The sequence below is a fragment of the Rousettus aegyptiacus genome, unplaced genomic scaffold (genome assembly GCF_014176215.1).
Source record: "Rousettus aegyptiacus isolate mRouAeg1 unplaced genomic scaffold, mRouAeg1.p scaffold_m13_p_8, whole genome shotgun sequence".
NCBI classification, from domain to species: Eukaryota; Metazoa; Chordata; class Mammalia; order Chiroptera; family Pteropodidae; genus Rousettus; species Rousettus aegyptiacus.
Window position 1 is genome coordinate 29,074,065 of NW_023416311.1, and position 19,685 is coordinate 29,093,749.

Sequence of the window (19,685 nt, forward strand, 5' to 3'; positions counted from 1 at the left end):
TACCCGCCCCACCACCACCACCACCACCACCAGTGTTCAGTCAGCCAGTAGTGTTTTGGTCTTTTATTCACGCTTAGTAGTTAGAAAAATAAAACAGAACAAAACATCACAACCTCACGAGTCTGTTGGGCAAAGGGAAGACTGAGGTAGCCTGGAGTCACAAGCCGAGAGACCCAACCCCCATCAAGGCACCGGTGAAGGGAGGGAAGGCGCAGGGCTGACTGCCTTCCCTGGGTGGCAGGGAAACCTACCCTGCATTAGTGCATCAGGGGTCCTCTCCCAAAGACAGAGATGCCCCAGCCCAGGATCTCCTAATGCCTCCACCTGGCTGTGTGTCCCATGTGCAAGGTAGGAAGGAGGCGGCCCTTGTCCTCGTCCACAAATTAAAGTGGGCTGCCAGACTTGGACGCTATACTTCAGGAATGGGGCATCAGAGATCAGTGCAAGTGACAGGGGTGACACCGTGAATGAGCAGCGTGGGCCCCAGGTCTCGGCTCAGAATCTCCAGCAGTGCCAAGTAGCGGGGGTAGCGAGCAGGATCAGCAGGCGGCCGAGGCAAGTACAGGAAGGTGAGGGCTGTGGTGGGCCCCTCCTCACCATCCCCACCCTCAGGCCCCCCAGGCCCTCCTCTTCTGCCACGCCCCTGCTGGGCCTGAACCAGTGCGTTAGCGCTGCATGCCAGGGCCTCTGCCTCCTCTTCACCCCGCCTGCCATTCACAAAGTCCCCTTCCTCCTCCTCAGGCTCTCCAGAACCAGCCACATCACCCCACATCACCTCCTGCACCTTGGCCCGGATCCTCAGTTGGCTTAGCAGTGCCCGGAGCCGCCCCTCTGCTGCCCCTGGAGCCTCTCGAGGCCCCAAACACAAGAAGATCCGAAGCCTGGCACTGTGCCAAGCAGGCACCATGCCCAAGATGGTTGCCATCTGCAGCAGGAAGAGGCCACAGACGTCCACGTAGCCAGGTCCACCCCGGGGCCGCAGCAGGTTGAGGGGCCACACATCCACATGATGTGGATGAGAGGTGCCCCCAGACCCCCGGCTTAGCCGCTCCGGGGGCAGGGCCCCACAGGCTCTTGCCAGAACCACATTCTTGTTCATCTTGAGGGCATCCGCCACTGTGGCCACATAGTCCTGGGGACTGAGAGCCCGGGGGCTCCCAGGAGCTCGGGGTGGAGGGAACAGCGTGCTCAGAGCTGGGGACCCGCCCTCCTGGGTGCCCTCAGCAGGCTCAGAGAAAGCCGGATCCGTCAGGAAGTGGTCCTGGGGTGGTGTATCATCATAGAAACCCAGGACCAATGTGTTGGGCTTCATGCCACCTGGGGGGAAGAGAGGAGGAAGTGGGAAAGAACCGACAGCAATCATATAGGGTGCAAACTCAACGACTGAGTTTACACCCTATATGAATCCACCCATACACAGATGGCAACATCAAGTATATAATAGTTTGCACTCTGCTTAGACTCTTAGGGCAAAGTTATGCATGTTTGCATAATGACTTTTAGTTTTCCCGAACACTTTCACATGCATTTATTTGATTTATCTCCATAACTAATCTTCACTGTTTAAATAGGCAAAGTTCACCTTAGGATTCTTTTAACTAATGAGCACTTTGGGTGGCAGTAGGATCCATTCACTCCAGATTCTAGCAGCACACCTTTTTCATGATGAGTCCGATCCAATGTTCAGAACAGAACCCCTGAATAATTAAGCTTACAGCCTTAATATCCAGGGAAACAGCACCCAGATTCTGCTGAAGGAGAATGAGAACTCAGGGCTGGGGCTATGTAATATTTCTGTAATGATGGCATGTCCAAAGCATGGTCCATAGAGAAGGGATAGCTAACATCTGCATGCTAACCAGGGGCCATGTCTTGTTGAAAACACTTCATGTTTTAACTTATCTGATTCTTGAAACAATGCTATGAGATAGAGACTATTTACTCACTCGCTTTTACAGATAAGGAAACTGAGACAGAGCAGTGAAATTACCTGCCCAAAGGTATATACTGGAGCAGCAGGTGAACACAGTGCACCCAATACTAGAGCCCATTCTCTGGACCTCTAAGCTGTGGGTGTATCAATCATGATGCCCCAAATCCCTGTCAACACTCCTGGTTTTTATTTTTGAACAGCCAATATAGAATCAAATAATCCACCCCACTTCCCCTTAAGAAGGCTGACTATACAGGAAGATCTGAAACCTCTTCTAAAACCCTTTCTCTTGACACAAATGGGTTACCAGGAGAATTTACTGTTTAAAGGAAATCTTTTTTCCTTTTATTTGAATCATTTTCCACGAAGTAAATTTCACAAAAGTAGTAGTCTTTGGCACAGATTTTCCCACAAAAGGTGGGGCTGAGGAGAGACTAGGCCCTCAGATGCTCCAGGGTCTATCTTATATTGCTTAATAACATCCTAAAACACCTCAGCACGTGTGAACTCTAGCTGATCTTGCAAATCAGACTAGTCAAACCTCCTCCTAAGCATTTTCCAGGGTTCTGATTTACACCAAACAGGGCAATGTCCAAAACTTGATCTTTAGCCAGATTCTAAGTAGAGAAGGAAGCATGCATTCAGAGAGGAGACAGAAGCCTGTCCCAGGATTAAGAAAGAAGGAGGAGGCTAAGCACGGATTTGGAGAGAGCTGGGATACAAGGCCAGAGGCCTCAGCAGTAAGACACAGTCACAAAGCTGGGAAACTTCCACTCCACCCAAAAACATCAGCCTCATACACCTTCTGCATCTTTGCAGTATCTGGGGGCTGTATTACACCACTCTCTATTTCCCTGCCCCTTTCAAGGCCCAAGTGAGATACCATCAAATCACAAAACCTTTGCTGGCCACATGAGTGGTCTTCCTTTCTCTGAACTCGGGTGGTTAAAAACCATCTGCCACAGATTTGATGGGGCAGTCCCCAGCTTCCAATATTCTTCCATTGCCCCCAGATATACAACATGATGTTCAGAGCCTGTGCCCCAACATTTGGGTCAGAAAAAAATAAGTGTCACCTAATCTCTAGTCCTTAAACATCTCTTCAGAGACTTGATCACACATTGTGTGTTATCTCTGAGCACCATGTCTTATCTGCACTAGACTGTGGGTTCCTTTTGGGGTTTATAATCTGTGGTTTACTCTCTTGGGTGGTGGTGGTGGGGTTGTAGCGGAGACTGAAAAGGGCCTCATAGTGGGCAGAGGGGACCCAAGGAGGAGCAGCTTACCAAGACCTGAGATCCGGAGCAGGTGCTGAGCCCCCTGGCGCACAGAGGGTGAGAGGGTGAGGTCCACAAAGGCCTTCACTTGGGCCCGGTCCACAAGGCTCAGCCATGCTCCATACAGCGGCTGCACAGGGTCTGAGGGCAGGCAATCTGCAGAAAAGGAAGGCAGCAAATGTAGGCCAAACTCATGTACTTTCTCCTAGAGTCCAAATCCAAAATGGGCAGGAGAAAAAGGTCTGGGCAGGGCTGTGTGCTGGTTGGAAGGGTCATCTGGGAAGAAGCATGAGGCCTCTGGGACACAAAGAACACAGGAGTGTCTGAAACCAAAAGGGAGAGGAGGAACGGAGGACAACTCACCAAGGTCTCCCAGGGTGACATGACCCAGCACATAGAGGCCCCCCTTCTTGAGCTGGTTGGCCAACCTCAGTAGAGGCAGAGCGCCCCGGGGATTCCCCACCAGGAGCAGCAGCTGGGGCCGCCAGAACTTCACGTGCTCCTTCCGAACATCCAGCCGGAGAAGGTATTTGCGCACCTGGGGACAGAGTAAGGTGCTGGGAAGGGCTCAAGTGGGCAGCCCCCACTACTCAACACCTCTCAGACAGAAACTCCAACCCTAGCCAAGGGACATGGAGGACTCCTTTTTTGGGTAGGTTTTCTCAGACTGCCTCCTCCCCTCCCTACCCTCCTCCAAGCTCCTCTGACCTGGTGGAAAAGCAAGGCCTGGCTGACATAGCCCCAGCTGCTGGGGCCACCTCGAGCAGTAAGCAGGGCAGAAAGCAGGCCCATGAGCAGCAGGGAGCCGCCAGCAGCCCCGGGGCTGATGAGGAACATCATGAGCAGGCAGGAGGCCACCCCTAGCAAGCAGGTGTGCCAGGAGAACAGGCTGAAGGTGGGGCTGCAGGTGAACAGAGAGAGGAAAGGCCACTTAGGGCCAGCTCTGAACACCAGATCACTCCACTCCATTCCCAGCCTCACCCCTCTTGGTCTGAGTCCTTCCCATTTCTCCCTCTTTTTCTGGGGACACAGGCATCTTATTCTCTCACCGAAAGTTCGGGGCCGAGGCCCACTCCAGGCTCAGGCAGGACAGGTCCACTGCAGCATAGGCCACCAAGTAGAAGACAGTGACCACTGCAGCCAGTGTGTTCAGCTTCCCAGCCAGGAGCACCAGCTGGACACATACCAAGAGGCTGAGCATTGAGCCACCTCCCCCGCACCAAATGCCAATGAATCCTGCCTTTTCATTCACATCCCCCAGCCCATGCCTAATCCCCTCCTGGTCTGATGAGTGTAACCAGGAGGGGCTTAGGGTGAGGAAAAGGGCAGCTTAGAGGAAGAACAGCTTACCTGTACTAGGACCCATGAATAGAGCACAGCCCCCCAGGGGTTCCCCCCTTGGGATACAACCTTGGCTGGTGCCAGGATCATTCCTGTACAAACAGAAATGCAGCAGACACATCAGCCTGGGCCAAGGAGAGACTGAGAGACATGGGAGGGCACGCCCAGAGCCAGGCAACAAGACAGGGGATAGCGTACCAAAGAGGTCATCCTGGGCCAGGGCGTGGAGGATGCGGGAAGCACCAATGAGGGAGCTCATAGAGGCTGAGAGGGCTGTGGCATAGATACCGATCAATACCAGTGGGGGCCACACACTGATGGCACGAAAGAACCCATAGTCCTCTTGTAATAGGGTCCTACAGGGAGGAAAAGAGAAGGACACTGAAGAAAAAATGTGCAGCCATCTTGTAGTCATCGTGAGAATAGTACTCACAACACTGAGTGAGGTTATGAGCTAGACATTCTCAACTGACCCCAGCCCTCATCTCAAGAACCACAGTACTAGATCAAGTGTGCCGGGGGATAGACTTGGCATTCATAAGTTACCGTTGCACAGCTCTGGCTTAATCATGTGATGGACATTCCCAACAGTCTATGCACAAGAAGCCAACTGTTTATGGAAATTGACTAGAAAGCCATTCCCCACCCCACCCCAAACCAAATCTTTACAACAGTACCAGGCACATGGCAGATTCTAGTTTTAGGCTGTCTGTCACTGCTTAGCCAACCCTCCCACCAGCAGCAGCAACTCTACTCCTTTCCTATGGGAGAAACAGTCCCCATTTTCCCTATACCCTAACAACTTGAGTATCTACCCCCAAGCCTGTGCTATGTTTGATAATCCAGGTATATAAACCTTGCCTCGACAACCCCCTCCACCCTTGAGAGGGCCAGGTTCACCCCCTCCCTAGGCACCTGTCACAGGTAAAGCTGGAGAGGAAGAAAAGCAGGATGTAGATGAAGAAGGTGTAGGCAACAGCCACAATGGTGCCCAGAGGAATAGCCCGGCTGGGGTCCTTCAGTTCCCCTGGAGGGAGGGGAGCAGAGGGAGAGAGGTCAGCCCTCCACCATCCCCTACATCCCTGAGCCCTGAGCACCCAGATTGGGGCACAGGGTGGCAGCCCCTCACCCCCAAGAGGCAGCAGGCAGGGATTCTCACCTGACATGTTGGCCCCAGCCATGATGCCTGTGCAGCCATTAAAAAGGACGGCAAAGACGCTGGCAAAGGTCATCATGGCCCCTGTGGTATAGTCCTTGGAGTAGCCAGCTGAGAAGGGATCATTCCCAGGGAGGAGAGGGTGTCAATATCCCTCCTAGTGAGCCAGGTATCTTGGCCTTGCCACCTGCTCCTCACATTCCACAAGACCCCTGCCTCCCCCACCACCCTCACCAAGACCCCATCCCTGATTCATCTCTGGCTCTGGCTCAGGTCATCACCTCCTCCTGAATACTCTTCTTCTCCCTCCAGATCTCATTCATACTCTTTCCTGAGATGCCTTCCCTCCCACTCCTACCTGAATTCCCTAGCCCACCCTGGGCACCCATAGCTCTACCTGCTCCTGCCCTCCCCAGCCACATGCTGGTCTCGCTCCTCTTGACACCTTGATTCTTGTCTACTTGAATCACATTTGGTCTATTACACTATTTAACTATGTCCTGAATGTACACCTTATCTCTCCAACTAAACAAGTTCCTCTAACGCAGGGACTATGCTGCACTCTTGTGCTCCACTAAGCCAAACACACACCGGCCAATACACGATGGACAGAGCCTAACTGAACTGCTCTGCTCCGAGGCCCAGATCTCCTGCCCCTGATTCTCTCTGACATTTGTTCTCATGTGGAGCCTCCACATGTGCCTGCCCCTCACCCCGAGAACTTCAGCACCCCTGGGCCCAGCTCACCACCCAAGTTGGCCTTCAAGGTGCTGCTGTTGAAGCCAGTGAAGTGGCCAACCTGGGGCAGCAGGGAAGATCCATTGGAGCCAGGCCGAGGGGTCAAGTGGATGATCCTGGGCCCCACAGCCACAAAGCTGACCAGCACTGAGGCCAGGGAACCAGAGACCAGCAGGAATGTGAGGAAGGAGGCACGGGCATAGAGGCCAGCCCCCAGTGTGCAGACCCCACCCACCAGGCCCAGCAGCAGGGAGCCATAGAGCAGACTCCAGCCGTAGCCCTGGGGCAGGACACGGAGCCCACTGGACCCAGTGGCATCTGCAGAAGAAGGAACAGGGTTAAAAGGCCAGGCCCTGAGAAGGGACCCCAACCAGGACTCAAAGCAGGAACGGATCCCCTCTTTGGCCCACCTGTCCTCAGAAAAGCCATCTTCCCTACTCCCCCACACAACTGTACCCCAGCATCCTAGCCCTGCCTTGTGGGTACTACTAATCTTGATGTCGACTTTAGGGGTATTAGCCTGGTCTCCTGACTAGATGGTTAAGCTCTCTGTGGGCCAGGACAATCTCTCAGACATCTACATACAGCTAGGCACAGCTGTATGTAGCTCAAGAAAGCCAAGTTAATGGGCCTCTTTCCCTCATGATCCCAGAATACTAGACCCTGCAAACCCACAGAGATGCCATGAGCACAGACCAGTCCCGAAGACATCGAGCACGGCCTCCACCAGCCCCAGCAGGGAGACAGCACAGCCACACACATTAGCCAAGTAGAACATGAGGCCAATGCTGCCTCCAACCTCAGGTCCCAGAGTCCGGCTGATCATGACTAAAAGTGGAAGCAGGGGGTGAGTGTTAAGGGAAAAGAAACTGAAATGGACCATGAGGAAGGGCCTCAGCACAAAGCACTCTGAAGCTGACCCTACTGGTCTTGTCTTCCTATACACACACACTGGGACTGTTCCCAGCAGCGATGGCTCCCAGAACAGCCACTCCCAAGCCATGTGGCTTCACACAAGTCCCGAATGCTCTTGAGTTCCAGTTTCTTCCTCTGTAAAATGAATGCAACCTAATTGATAAGACTGTTAGGAGAACCAAAATGACAGCTGAAAGACACCTGGTGTACTGGGAAATGGCACTAATATGTAAGGCTACATTGGTCACCTTTCCCATACCAGCCTGCCTGCAAAACATTCACTAGGACTTGCCTCCCTTTTGCCCAACCCCACAGGGGATGGAGAGAGGGACCCCTTCCTCCTCCCTATAAGACCAAAGAGCCCAGACACCAGTCCATTAATGTTGGAGGATACAGTAGGCTCCACCGCCCCGCACAGCTCCATTGGTGGCAATGGCACAGACAGAGAGGACAGTGAGTGCCAGGATGAAGTAGGCAACCAGGAGCATGGCCAAAGCCTGCAGCAGCCCAGCATGGCCCACCACAAACCCTGGAACAGGAATGGCAAAGCAGGTCAGTGGGTAACTCACACCCCACACACCGCACACCTCTACACCCCACCCCACTGGTCATTAGTAACCTCTAGACCAAAACTGAACACAGGACACAGGAAGGCCCCTCCCCAAGCCCTTCATCCACCCACTTTTCCCTGGGCTCTTCCCCAACCTCATTTAAGTACCCCTTCCCCCCCTCCTACTGCACCCCCCATGTAAGCCCCTCCCTACTCACTTACCAATCCTCAGGAAGACAACTATACTAAACATGGACAGGACTGTGGGCACCACCACACCCAGGAAGGTGGAGAGCTTCCTGGCAGATGCACCTCCAGGCCCTCCAGCCCCATTAGCAGGGAAGGCAACCCCCTCTTCCCCCAGGAGCCGGTAGGCCAGCAAAGGAGAGTTCTCATTAGCCATGGTGGAGAGCAGGCAGAGGAAGCCAGATGGGTTATGAGGCCTGCACAAGAGAGTATACCGAATGAAAAGCAGATCCACTGAGCCCCTAAAATACCTCTAAGCACTCAGAAGCCTCACCCAAAGGGAGAGCTGCAAGGAAACACACACACACACACACACACACACACACACACACACACACACACACAGTTAGGGAAGGGGGGTGGTGATTGGCCCTGGCCACTGGCCCAACAATGGCAGAATCTGAGTATGGAGCCTCTCCCAGCTCCTGGTGGCAATCACTCCCCCATATCCCTGAGACTAGGGATGGCAATGGCTCTGGAAAGGAGCAAAGATCCTCTCCCTTCTTAACTAACAGTAGAAGAGGAAGCAAATCCCTCAAAAGGGAAGTGATTTATGGGCAGGAAGCTCATACCCTTCTCCTCATACCCTTCTCTAGAGTCCTGAGCCACCCCCTCCCTCAAGCTTCCCCATGCAGTCACCTCACCTACGGGCAACAAGAAACTTCCAAATCTTCCAACACCCCATCCTCCTCCATCAGCTCTCTCCCTTAAACCAGCTCAAAGCAGCTCCTCCTCTTAGCCTCACCAGATTTCTCCCACCCACACAAGGCACCCCCAAACACTACCAACACAAACACACCCTTCGACTACCAAAAGAGTAACACAAGGTAGGTCCTCCTCCCCACTGCTTCCTGCCCCCTTTCTCCCTAGGTGGGTAGAAGGGGGCCACGATCCCCCTTCTCCCTGGCCAGGCGCATCCCCACCGCCCGGATGCGGCAAGGCGTTCACTCACCTACCCGGAGGACGCAGCTGCTCGGGACGTGTGATCCCGAGAGCCAGAGGGGTCCGCTACCGGCGGAGGGTCGCGGGTGCCGGAAAAGACAGCTCGGGTTACCGGGATGCCAGGCCCAGAGCCTGCCCCCCTTACACACGCGCCCCATTGGTTCCCGGGCCCAGGCCCAGCCCTTCCCTGTGGGCGCGCCCGGGAGGCCCCGCCCCCCGGGGAAGAGCCGCCAGCGCGTCTCCAGGCCCACCTGCTCGCGGGATGCTGCTCAGGTTCTTCTTGGGAGCGCGTCTCCCTCCGAGTGTGGGCCATGGCTCCTACAGAGCCCATCACCCTCGTGCAACATAAGCGCCTGTCGCCCGGGAGGGACCCTAATCCGAGCTCCGAGGCATTCCGGAAGAGACACTGCTGAAAGGGGCGTTTGATGACAGCAGCCGACAGCCTGCAGGTGGGCGGGTCTGCAACACCTGGCCCAGGTGCGTGGCGAGGAACGCGGAGCCTTGTCAGTCCACGCCTTCTGGGGTCTTACTCCTCTAGCCTCTCGAATCCCCCGAATATCCGCCGGATTCTGGTCTCACGCTTCACTATCCGCGCCTTCCCCCTCGCTCCGGGTCCAGCCCACCAGCCGCGCTTTTTGCTTCCGCCACCAGAGGGAGCCATTGGCCGCTTATCCGGGCGAGCCTTGGAGGCGCTGGCCGCCGTCGGTCTTCACCGCCTGCCGCCTGCTTTTGTGTGCCTCCTCGCCTCCCAGCATGATGTTTTCCCTCTAGTAGAGGTTACAGCATTTTTGAACTTCCTAGAGTTAGGACCCCTTCTTCACTCTCTTCAGGTACCAGCAACATCAGCACCACCTGGCAATGTTTCCTCATCCTCCCCCATAAGGTTACAGTAAGAGTTCACGAATAGGCACTTGAGAACAATGCCGAAATGTTCAATAAGTTATTATTTGCATGTAGTACTACATTAAATATACATAACCATTAGGAAATTGAAGCTTGGAGAGCTTCAGTAATAAACTCTTAACTTTTATACAGTCCTTTATAGTTACATCATAATTTGAGCCTCAGGAAATGAACACTGCTTTTCTTATCACCGGTCTTTGGCTGTATCCACAACATTTTCCTAGGAGACGACGGAGTTTAAACCAGCTCAAATGTGGCTTTGCCAGGGAGAGGTTTCACAAGCAGTTAAACTGTGGCATTTTCAGTGGTCATCTCTGCTGCCTAGAACATGCAGTGTGGTTCCTGGATCCTCCAACACCACTCCTGTCCCAATTTTTGGTGATTTCAATACTCACATCAATGACACTTCCAACACCCTGGCAAAGCAGTTGTTTAAACTCTACTTCTGTATAGATCTCACCTTCCACCCTACCCAGTGGTCATCTCTAAACTTTGTCCTTACCAGTAACTGCAGGCCCCCCTCGTTTCATTCTCTTCTAGTAGGCCTGTTGAGAAAAAAATTAATCAGACACTTGTTAAAACAGTAAGGAAGGGACAATATAGTGACAGCCAGAGGGGAGAGGATGTTGGGGGGGTAGGAGAAAGGGGTGAAGGGTTAAAGAAGTACAAATTAGCAGTTAATAGATGGTCACAGGGATGTAGAGCACAGCATAGGTAATGCAGTTGGCATAAATGTAATGGCTAGGTGTAGAGCCAGAGGAGAGAAGAGCAATGAGGGGGATCATTTCATAAAGTATATAAATGTCTAACCAATGTCAATGTACTGTCAATGTACTTGAAACTAAAATAAATTTTTTAAATCTTATTTTTCAAAACGTCTCTCAACAAGTAAAAACGAAGATAAACAATCACAATTCTTGTTGTAATGGGGGAAAAACTGGGAAAGTGAGCTTCCCTTAAAGAATCAGTTATTTAATTCTGAATTAGCCTAATTAAGGAGTAGCTAGATTTTCAAAAATGTGTATGCACTTACCTTTTCCACAACATATTTGCAAAAAACAGCATATTCACACTGCAGAGCCATGAAAGCCTAATATGGAAGTAGTCTTAAAAGGCACTCGATATGAGGGTCCAGCTCAGCAACATGATCCCTAATAAAAAATGAGTGTGTGACCCAAACGAGCAAAGAATAAAAAAAAAAAAAAGAAAGAAAGAAAAACTGCATGGAGATATCATTGCCATTTAAAAAAAAAAAAAAATCATGTTATATTTTACAAAAATTTTGACACATTGTATTGTCATAAAATAAAAATAATTTTTCTAAAAAAATGGTAAGGAAGACTTTATTCGAGATTATTGCAATAGATATCAAGATTTTCACAACAGGGGACAGAGATGGAGCTCAACCCCCGAATACAACAAATACAGCTAGGTATTTATACCTAACAAGCAGAATGAGGGGGTTAGTGAATGGTAAATTTCTAAGAGGAAATACCCAGCTTAGGAAGAGTCTAGCTAAGCAGACAGGATTCTTGCTGAAGGCAGGCCAGGGTGATCAGATATCAAGATATTAGATATCTCTCTAAACTGGGCTAGGCAGACCCAGCAAGGATGGGGATAAAAGTCAAGGCTTAGTCCAGAAAAGGGTTCAGAGGAGCCTGACTCAAATTTGATCAAGAAGAGGGTCTTTCTCATGCTCTGACCGCAACAATTCTCCGGACTCCCAATCCATTGATCCTGACCACTTTCCACTGACCCCCGCTCATTTCCTTTCTTGCCCTGCTTAGTTTGTGATCAAACTTTGTTACACCTCCTGGCAAAACTACAGCCCTGTTAAACACGATTTTCTATCCTGAACCTGCCCAAGCAGCTGAATGTGGCTGGAGAAAACACCCAACCATGGCAGCTAGTGTCATTTCAAATTCATGATTATGAACTAAAAGTAGGTCCTTACTGCAGCCCAGCATTCAGACAAGATTTCTCCAGCTCATTTACTCTCCCACACTCCTAGATGACTATAAAATCTTCACCCCTTTCTTTGACCCTCCAGTGCTTCCCCCACAGTTCTCACTCTCAGCTCACTGCCTTGCTTCCCAATTGAGAAAACAAGCCAACAGATGAGATCTAAAAGCTCCTATCTACCCATTACGCTTTGCTCTGCCCTCCCTCCTGTTACTAGGGATGAACTGATCATGCACCCAGCTAGGTTAATCTGCCGCTAGGTCCTGTGTCATCATCTTGTTTCCCCTTTCTATTGGATCCTTTCCACTAGAATACAAATATGCTTTTATTTCTCGTCTTAAAAATTGTTTTTTTTCTTAAATGTACCATAGCCCCCATTACCACTCCATTTCTTTGTTTCTTTATAGGAAAACTTCTTACACGAGCTGTCTATACTAGTTGTTTCTTATCCCCTCCTCTGTTTCTTCTAAAACCCACTACATTTGTGCTTTTGCACCTCAGCAAAAGGGAAACTGCTCATCAAGTCACCAGTGACTTCTACTTGGTCAATCTGTGAGGGTCATTGCTAAGTCCTCATTTTATTAAACTACCAGCATCATGTGACATACTACCTTCTCCTCCAACACTTTCCTCATGTGGCTTCTAAGACAACACACTCTCATGGATAACCTCCTGCTAACACCCCTTTGCTGGTCCTTCTTCATCTCTCCTCTTAATTCAGGAGCACCCCTAGGTGTTGTTAGAAGAACAGCCAAGAGGCCACTGTGGACTGGTGGCTCCACTGAGGACTGGAAGCTCAATCCTCACATTTCTTTTCACCATTTACATTAACTCTCTTGGTTAGGCCAAAGGCCCTTATTCATAGGGTAACCATACTCACCTCCTGATTGTCTGACTGTAGTCCTACTACAACAGTTTGTTGCCTTGGCATATGTACTAACAACGTTTCCTTTGCTTAGACGTGACCCAGAGTGGTTTAGATATTACATGGCCAACCTACCCTTGAAGCCCTACAGCATCTACATCCCTCCCCTACCTCTGCTCATCTGCTCCTAGACTGTTGCCAAGGAAGAGCAGAGGTTCATAGGGATTCAAATATTACCTTTAGTGAAATCTTCCCCACCAACCCCATTTAAAATTGAGCCACACTTTCCTTCCCATTCCCTTTCCTATTTTTTTCCTTAAAGCCTTTAACACTAATATATGCCGTACACTTGTTTATCTTGTTCATTGCCTGCCTCCTCCCAACACAAAGATGAGCCCACGAAATAGGGATTTTTGTTTGCTTCGGTGCTATAGCTCCCGATGCTTCTAACAGTCCCTGGCACTCAAGTAGCCCTTAACAACCATTCCTTCACTGACTGTAGGAACCCTAGCAGACCTGGCGCTTGCTCCTAACGTGACAATAATGACCCCGCCCCGCCTGCTGGGAAGGGAAGATGGCGGCGCCCAGAAAGACCTCAGAGAGAGGGCAACCAACGAGAGGGTGCCCATGGCTCGCTAGAGCGCCCACTCTGTGGCTGTTCTGCGGTTGCGTCCTGGGAAGGCGCGCATTCTGGGTCTGCGTTCTGGTCCTCCTCCCCAACATTTTTTTAAAGAAAAAAAAGAAATAGCTAATCCTCAGGTTGTGTGGTCAGATCTGCCTTGCTGCATCACCACTCATTGGGATCCCCAGGATCCGAGGCGTGTAGGATGAGGTTGTGGGATCCAGTAACTGGGTTTTTCTCCCCAGGTGTTGGCTCCCAGGTCATATTAGGCGCCTTCGGAGTGTCTGTTCATTCTAGGCATCCCCTAACACAGGGGTCCCCAGCCCAACACCCCGCTCCCCGCCCCCATCCCGAGCCACAGACTGGTATGCGGTCTGTGGACTGTTATGCACCGGGTGGCACAGAAGGAGGTGAGCAGCAGATGAGCAAGCGAAGCTTCATCTGTATTTCCATATTTGCAGCCACTCTCCAGTGCTAGCACCACCGCCTCGACTCCAACTCAGATCATCAGGCAGTAGATATTCATAGGCGCACCAGCCACTGGTGCCAAAATGTTTGAGGACCGCTGCTAACACACCCCAGCCCTCCAATTCGCCCAGCCCCGGGGCCTCCTCACTCCAAGTTCAGGCCCTAAATGCTAATTCCCTGGTGATCCACCCTCCCCACCCCTGCCGTGAGCTCCCCAGGATTAAGTCTAATGAGCCCAGACCTCCCTCCCCTCCCTCAGGCCCCAGGGGCAGATGAGCCCTTAACCACCGCCCCTACAATTTCCTGCAGACCCAGCAAACAAAAGGCTCGGGAAGAGAGGCGAGGCTGAGGCTAAGCAGGGTGCCCTTCCTGCTGGAACAGCTGATGGAGCAAACTGCACCTGAGGGAGCCGAGGGGAGGGATGAAATTTCAGGATTCCTGGAGGACCACGGAGAGGCCAGACTCCTAGATCCCAGGGAGATAGAGAATCCAGAGAAGTGGATGTGGAGGACCCAGGCAGGACACATGAGTTTGCTGGTCACTGCCAGATGCCTACTGCTTTGGTAGGAGTGATGTCAACCTTAGAGAATGAAGGGGGTTGGGGGACATGGGTTCAGGTGAGCTTTCAGACCCTGAGGCTGGAATGGTAGGGGCTGGGAGATGCCTAAAACCCTGCGTCATCTCCCCTGGGCCCAACCTACAACCCCCTGGCCTGACCCGCTACCCTCTGTGCCGGCCCCACCCAAGCCTGGCTTCCTGCTCCTCCCTAGGCACAGAGCTTTTCCTGCCAAGCTCGGTGAACCAACCTGGGAGCTGCTTGTTCCTTACGGACCCTGGTAGCCTAGCCCCCAGCCATGAATAGTCCTTATAGTCCCTCTTAGAGCCAAAGCTCCTGCCCCATTCCTGTCAATGACACAATGGTAAGGGAAGGGCCAGGTCCAGCGGGTGGGGAGATGCTGGCATGGAGGGGGGGGGGGGGGATGGGGGCTTGGCTTCATATCCTGTCAGGCTGCCAAGGGAAGAGAAGAAACAAAAGACTTCCCCCTGCTGGGACAATGCAACTCCCACTACCTCTCCCCTCCTTCCACCCCTCCACCCCCAACCTCACCCTTTTAGCTCTGGCCCCAACCTCTTTGCACCCCCTTCTCTCCACCTCCTTGCCTTCTGGTAGCCGCGGCCTCTGCTGTTAGCTTTGCCCTTCCCCTCCCTCCCTCCTATCAGCTCCTACTGCTGCTTGCTCCCAGTCCTAGCTGTTTCAGTCCCCTGCTATCCCGTCATCGCTCAGTGCCAAGATTAGGGGCTGGATGGGCAAGGCTCTAGTGAATGTTAGGGGGTAAATCACACTCCTTTAATGACTAGTGGAAAGAATATGTTCTGCAAGAGAAAGGCTCCAAATCAGAGGGAGGGAAATGTCCTCTGCCGGGCCTGGGTGAGAGAGGAAGAAGGAAAAGGCCTTGGAAGTGGAGCTAGAAGGCAGTAAAGGGTGCTGAATGCAGTGGAGTCAGGCTGACGTGTTAACTATTAGTAAGTGCACCGACTGATCACTTAACCTTCCGAGCCTATCTTATCTTTAAAGTGGATGTCATAATAGTGCCCATCCTGCATCTCTAACAAGGCTCTTATGATGATTTAAATGTTGGCTTTAAAAAACATAGGGGTGAAATAGTAAGGTTTTCCTGTCTTCCCAATCTATAGTCTCCTCCATAATCCCATTACCACTCCCACAGCTTCCATCACTACATATGCCCCAAACTCCTAAACCTGCCTCTCCAGCCAAAAAGCTGTCTCTGAGCTCCAGACCTGAATGGTACACAGGAATCTCAAAGTCAACATGCCCATCATCTTCCTTTCCTGTGGTCTGTTTCACTAGCTCTTACCTTGCTGCTGGAGTCTGAAACTTGACTCATGCTTGATTTCAGTCTCCTTGACCTCTCTACAGCCTGGTTCCAAGTCCTGCCTACTCTAGCTCCTAAATGTCTCTTGAATCCTCCCCCAAGACACCCTGCGCACCCCCCCCCCCCGCCACACACATGCATTCATGCCCTCTGTCATTTGAACTGCATTTAGTTTCCCTGCCTTCTGTCTTGATCCTTTTCAATCTATTCTCATATAAGTGGGATCTTTCTAGACAAATCCACCAATATTGTTTCTTTGCTGAAAACCCTTTGGTGGCTCCCAAGGTAATCAGGACAAGCCCACACTCCTGGAAGGTCCTGCAATGACCAAGGCTGGCCATTGCTTCTCTCCAGATTATCCATTGTCACTCACTGTCTTTGCACAGCACATCCTGGCATTGTGAACTCTGGCAGCTAGGGGACAATCTCACAAGTTTATGCTGTGGTATCTGCCCCTCCTTTTGCCTTTAAAGCAACCTTTCCTGCCAGTCTCCTCTAGGACTCATTTAGACAGCATCATCTTCTCCAGAAAGCTCACCTTGATCCTGCAGGCTAGATTCGGTGTGCTTCCTACCTGATCCCATAGGACCTTCTGTATGCCACCTTTTGTGCTCAACGCATAGCCTCCTATATTAGCAGTTTCATAGCTAGTCCTAGTCCTGGGATATCAAGTCCTGGAAGGTAGAGGATGACTTTGTGTCCCCAGTCCAGTCCCAAATATTCAATAAATAATTGCTGAGTTAATTAAAGAATGACTAGTCAATAAAGAATTGTTAATGAGCTTTTCATGAAGATGGCGCCGAAAGTGAAGAAGGAAGACCCCACCCCTCCCAAAACTGAAGCCAGATATCTTTGGAAGAGTGCCCTCCAGAGAAATAGCTTGACCACTGTACTATCATCAAGTTCCTCCTGACTACTGAGTCAGCCATGAAGAAGATAGAAGGCAATGATACACTTGTGTTCGTTGTGGATGTCAAGGCCAATAAGCACCAGATTAAACAGGCTGTGTAGGAGCTCTACAACATTGATGTGGCCAAAGTCAATACCCTGATTTGGCCTGATGGAGAGAAGAAGGCATATATATGTTCAGCTGGCTCCTGACTATGATGCTTTGGATGTTGCCAACAAAATCGGGGTCATCTAAACTGAGTCCAGCTGGCTAATTCTAAATATAAAAATTTTTCACTGTATGTTTATGTCGATTTCTGATTGGGCTGGGGGGAGGCCATACTGTGTTGTATACACGTTATAGATAATGGAGTTCGGACCACCCCCCCAAAATAAAGGAATAGTTAATGAATATTTATTTACTGACTATTTACTATGGGCTAGGTCTGTACTGGACTTAGAGTATATGTTGAGTATATGTTGCACTGCTTTCATGAAATTTAGGGCCACATACAAGTAAATATACAATCACTAACAAACTAATAAAGGTTTTTATGTGCATGTCTATTACAATTTTGTATTTGATTAGTTCAGCAAGATTTGTGGTAATCAGAAGAGGTATGGATTCATGTTTTGTGAATCTTGAAGTTTATACAATTTGGAAAACACTAAGAAAACAAAAACAAAATTAGAATACAAAATTAGGTATAAACATTAATGTTTAGTTAGATTAAGAAATCACAAGAAGTTGCAAATGTTAAGATGACAAATACCATACATGTTAAAAAAGCTATTTGTAGTAAATAAATGCTTAATACACCTCTATAATATTTTCATGTCCTACCTTTTTCTTACATGTCTACTCTTTGACCATCTCTTCATATGATAATTTTGTATTTGTATTTTCTATTCTTTCTATATCTCAGTCTTCCCTCTAGTATGGCCAATTGAACATTTTTGCTTTCATTGTCGAGAGTTTATAAAAGTCTCTTTAGGCTTTACAACTCATTATTTGTAAGGTTAAAACTTCTATCAAATTCCTTTCCTACAAGAGCTGTAAAATTCCAGGCCATTTCAAATGTTCCCAAGTTGTGACTCACTTTAAAAACTATTTAAATCGATGGCACTCATTAACCAGGGTGGTAGGAGGAGTCAGGCAGGTGAGGGGTACCCAAGTGTAAACTTCTGAGCTCCCAGGTAAACTTAACTCTAGACTCTACAGGGTTAGGTAGGCTGGGATATGGGAAGAGGAGTGATAATTTTTATAATTTATGGTGAAAATAGATGAGTTATTGTTTGTTTAGTACATATAGGAAAAGTCCTAACTCCAAGACTGCTCTAAACAACTGTTACAATGTAGATAAGCAAAAAGAAAACCCTGCCAGCAGTTCAGGGAGTGCTCCATATAGGTACTGCCATGGCAATGAGGGATAGCAGCATAGTGATCACGGGCAGGGGACAGGGCGACAGCCAAATATTTGGAGTGGGAGGACAGTGAAATGCCCTAAGTGTTCTAATAATGAGGAAAGGAAGACCTGAGATTTGTTTGGGCCAATCCAAATAGTAACATGGATGTTCACCCGTGTAACGTAATTCAGTAGATACTGCATTGACTTGGCTAGGAAGTGGTCCTGGGTGGTCAGAGGGTATAGGAAATGACCTCACATCTACAGGACAGACAGAAAGTGATTCCTGAGCATTGGAGTGAAAATCTCAGCTATAATATCCATGGAAAGAAGCAATAGGATTTCCACCAGTTTATAATCTTTGAGGCCAGGAGCTATGTTTTACAAATCTTGCAAACTAGCAGTTATCACCCAGTACATAGTAGATGCTCAATAAAGGTTTCATTTTATTCATTCTTTTATTAGTATACAGTGTGTACTAGGAAATGGATTATATGCTGGAAGGGGTTGGGGTGGGAGCTGTGGACTCAGTGATATGGGATCTACTGGGTATTTTAGCACTGAAGATGCTGTCTTCTCTCTAGCTGAGGGCAGCCTGGTCCTCAAGGGTCAGAAACATAGAGTTCAAATCTGCAGTGAGCTATTACACTATTTTACCCCACTGTCTAATCAGTTTCTTATTCCACACTACCTGATTTCTCTGTGTATCTGGGTCTCTCTCTACCATTCAGGCCACGCACCCCTCCACCCCATATGATGATTCATCTGTAATGTTGCACCCCCCATATACACACACACACACACACAATCACCACTACTAAATGAGAAATTCAAGCAGAGCCTGGGAGACGACAGAGATAGTTTTAGAGGAGAGAATCTGAGTGCAGAACAAACGCAGGGAAAGGGAGGTGGGATGTAACCTGGAGGAGAAACTGAATAAGAGAAGGGAGACAACTGGGATTAGGGAGGGAGGAAGGGTATTCCCAGCCCCTGCCTGGTCTGCCTGGCTCCAGCCAAGCGGCTGTTTCCTGCCCTCTGTGACCCCCCACCCCCACCCAGAGCAGAACTCAGTCAGGACAGTGTGGAAGGGTAGGGGTGTGGGGAGAACCACTTTGCGGCAGGAAGATAAGTGAGCAGGGACAAGAGGTCACTGCAGCCTGGCTGTCCTCTCTAGGGGTTTAGAGGCGCTTGGCAGTCCCCCAGGCATCAGGGACTCCTTCCCTCTCCGTTGGCTCAACTCCTCCAGACTCTGTCCTCCTTAAATACTTTTGAGTCTCAGCCCTTTCCTCCCAGCCCTTCCACTGGAGGACTCTTGCAGAACCCTCCATTCACCCCATGACCTACGCTAGGTACCCTGACACAGAAGAGGGTTGCTTTCCCGGACCCTCCCTTGTAACTGATGGGATGGGAGTGGTTGTTGGTGGTGGTGGCAATCAGAGGAAGGACTCTCCCAGCCATCCCGTGAGCCCCCAGGAGCCAGACAGGAAACAGCCTCAGGAAAGAGAGCGGCAGCCTGGGCCCCAGCCCTAGCCGCAGAGGTCAGGGCTGCGGGCGGCGCGGAGCCCTCCCAAACGCGAC

General features: G+C 50.3%; 1 protein-coding gene across 3 annotated transcripts; it reads right to left on the minus strand.

Annotated features, from left to right (window-relative positions):
• Nucleotides 1–48: 48 nt before the first annotated feature.
• On the minus strand, nucleotides 49–9,232 carry SLC12A9 (solute carrier family 12 member 9). Of its 3 annotated transcripts, none has more exons than XM_016124747.2 (14): nucleotides 9,113–9,232; nucleotides 8,133–8,353; nucleotides 7,755–7,889; nucleotides 7,142–7,273; nucleotides 6,455–6,763; nucleotides 5,711–5,818; nucleotides 5,467–5,578; nucleotides 4,750–4,907; nucleotides 4,561–4,643; nucleotides 4,260–4,384; nucleotides 3,919–4,111; nucleotides 3,574–3,748; nucleotides 3,220–3,366; nucleotides 49–1,317 (listed from the first exon to the last, which is right to left on the minus strand). In XM_016124747.2, exons 2-14 carry the CDS (start codon nucleotides 8,311–8,313, stop codon nucleotides 431–433), a joined length of 2,745 nt encoding a protein of 914 aa, XP_015980233.1. In that variant the 5' UTR covers nucleotides 8,314–8,353; nucleotides 9,113–9,232; the 3' UTR covers nucleotides 49–430. The 3 variants fall into 3 exon arrangements, with proteins under 3 accessions (XP_015980233.1, XP_015980235.1, XP_015980232.1); XM_016124746.2 differs by having other exon boundaries at nucleotides 431–1,317; nucleotides 9,109–9,221; XM_016124749.2 differs by lacking the exon at nucleotides 6,455–6,763 and having other exon boundaries at nucleotides 9,109–9,221.
• Between the last annotated feature and the right edge of the window lie 10,453 nt (nucleotides 9,233–19,685).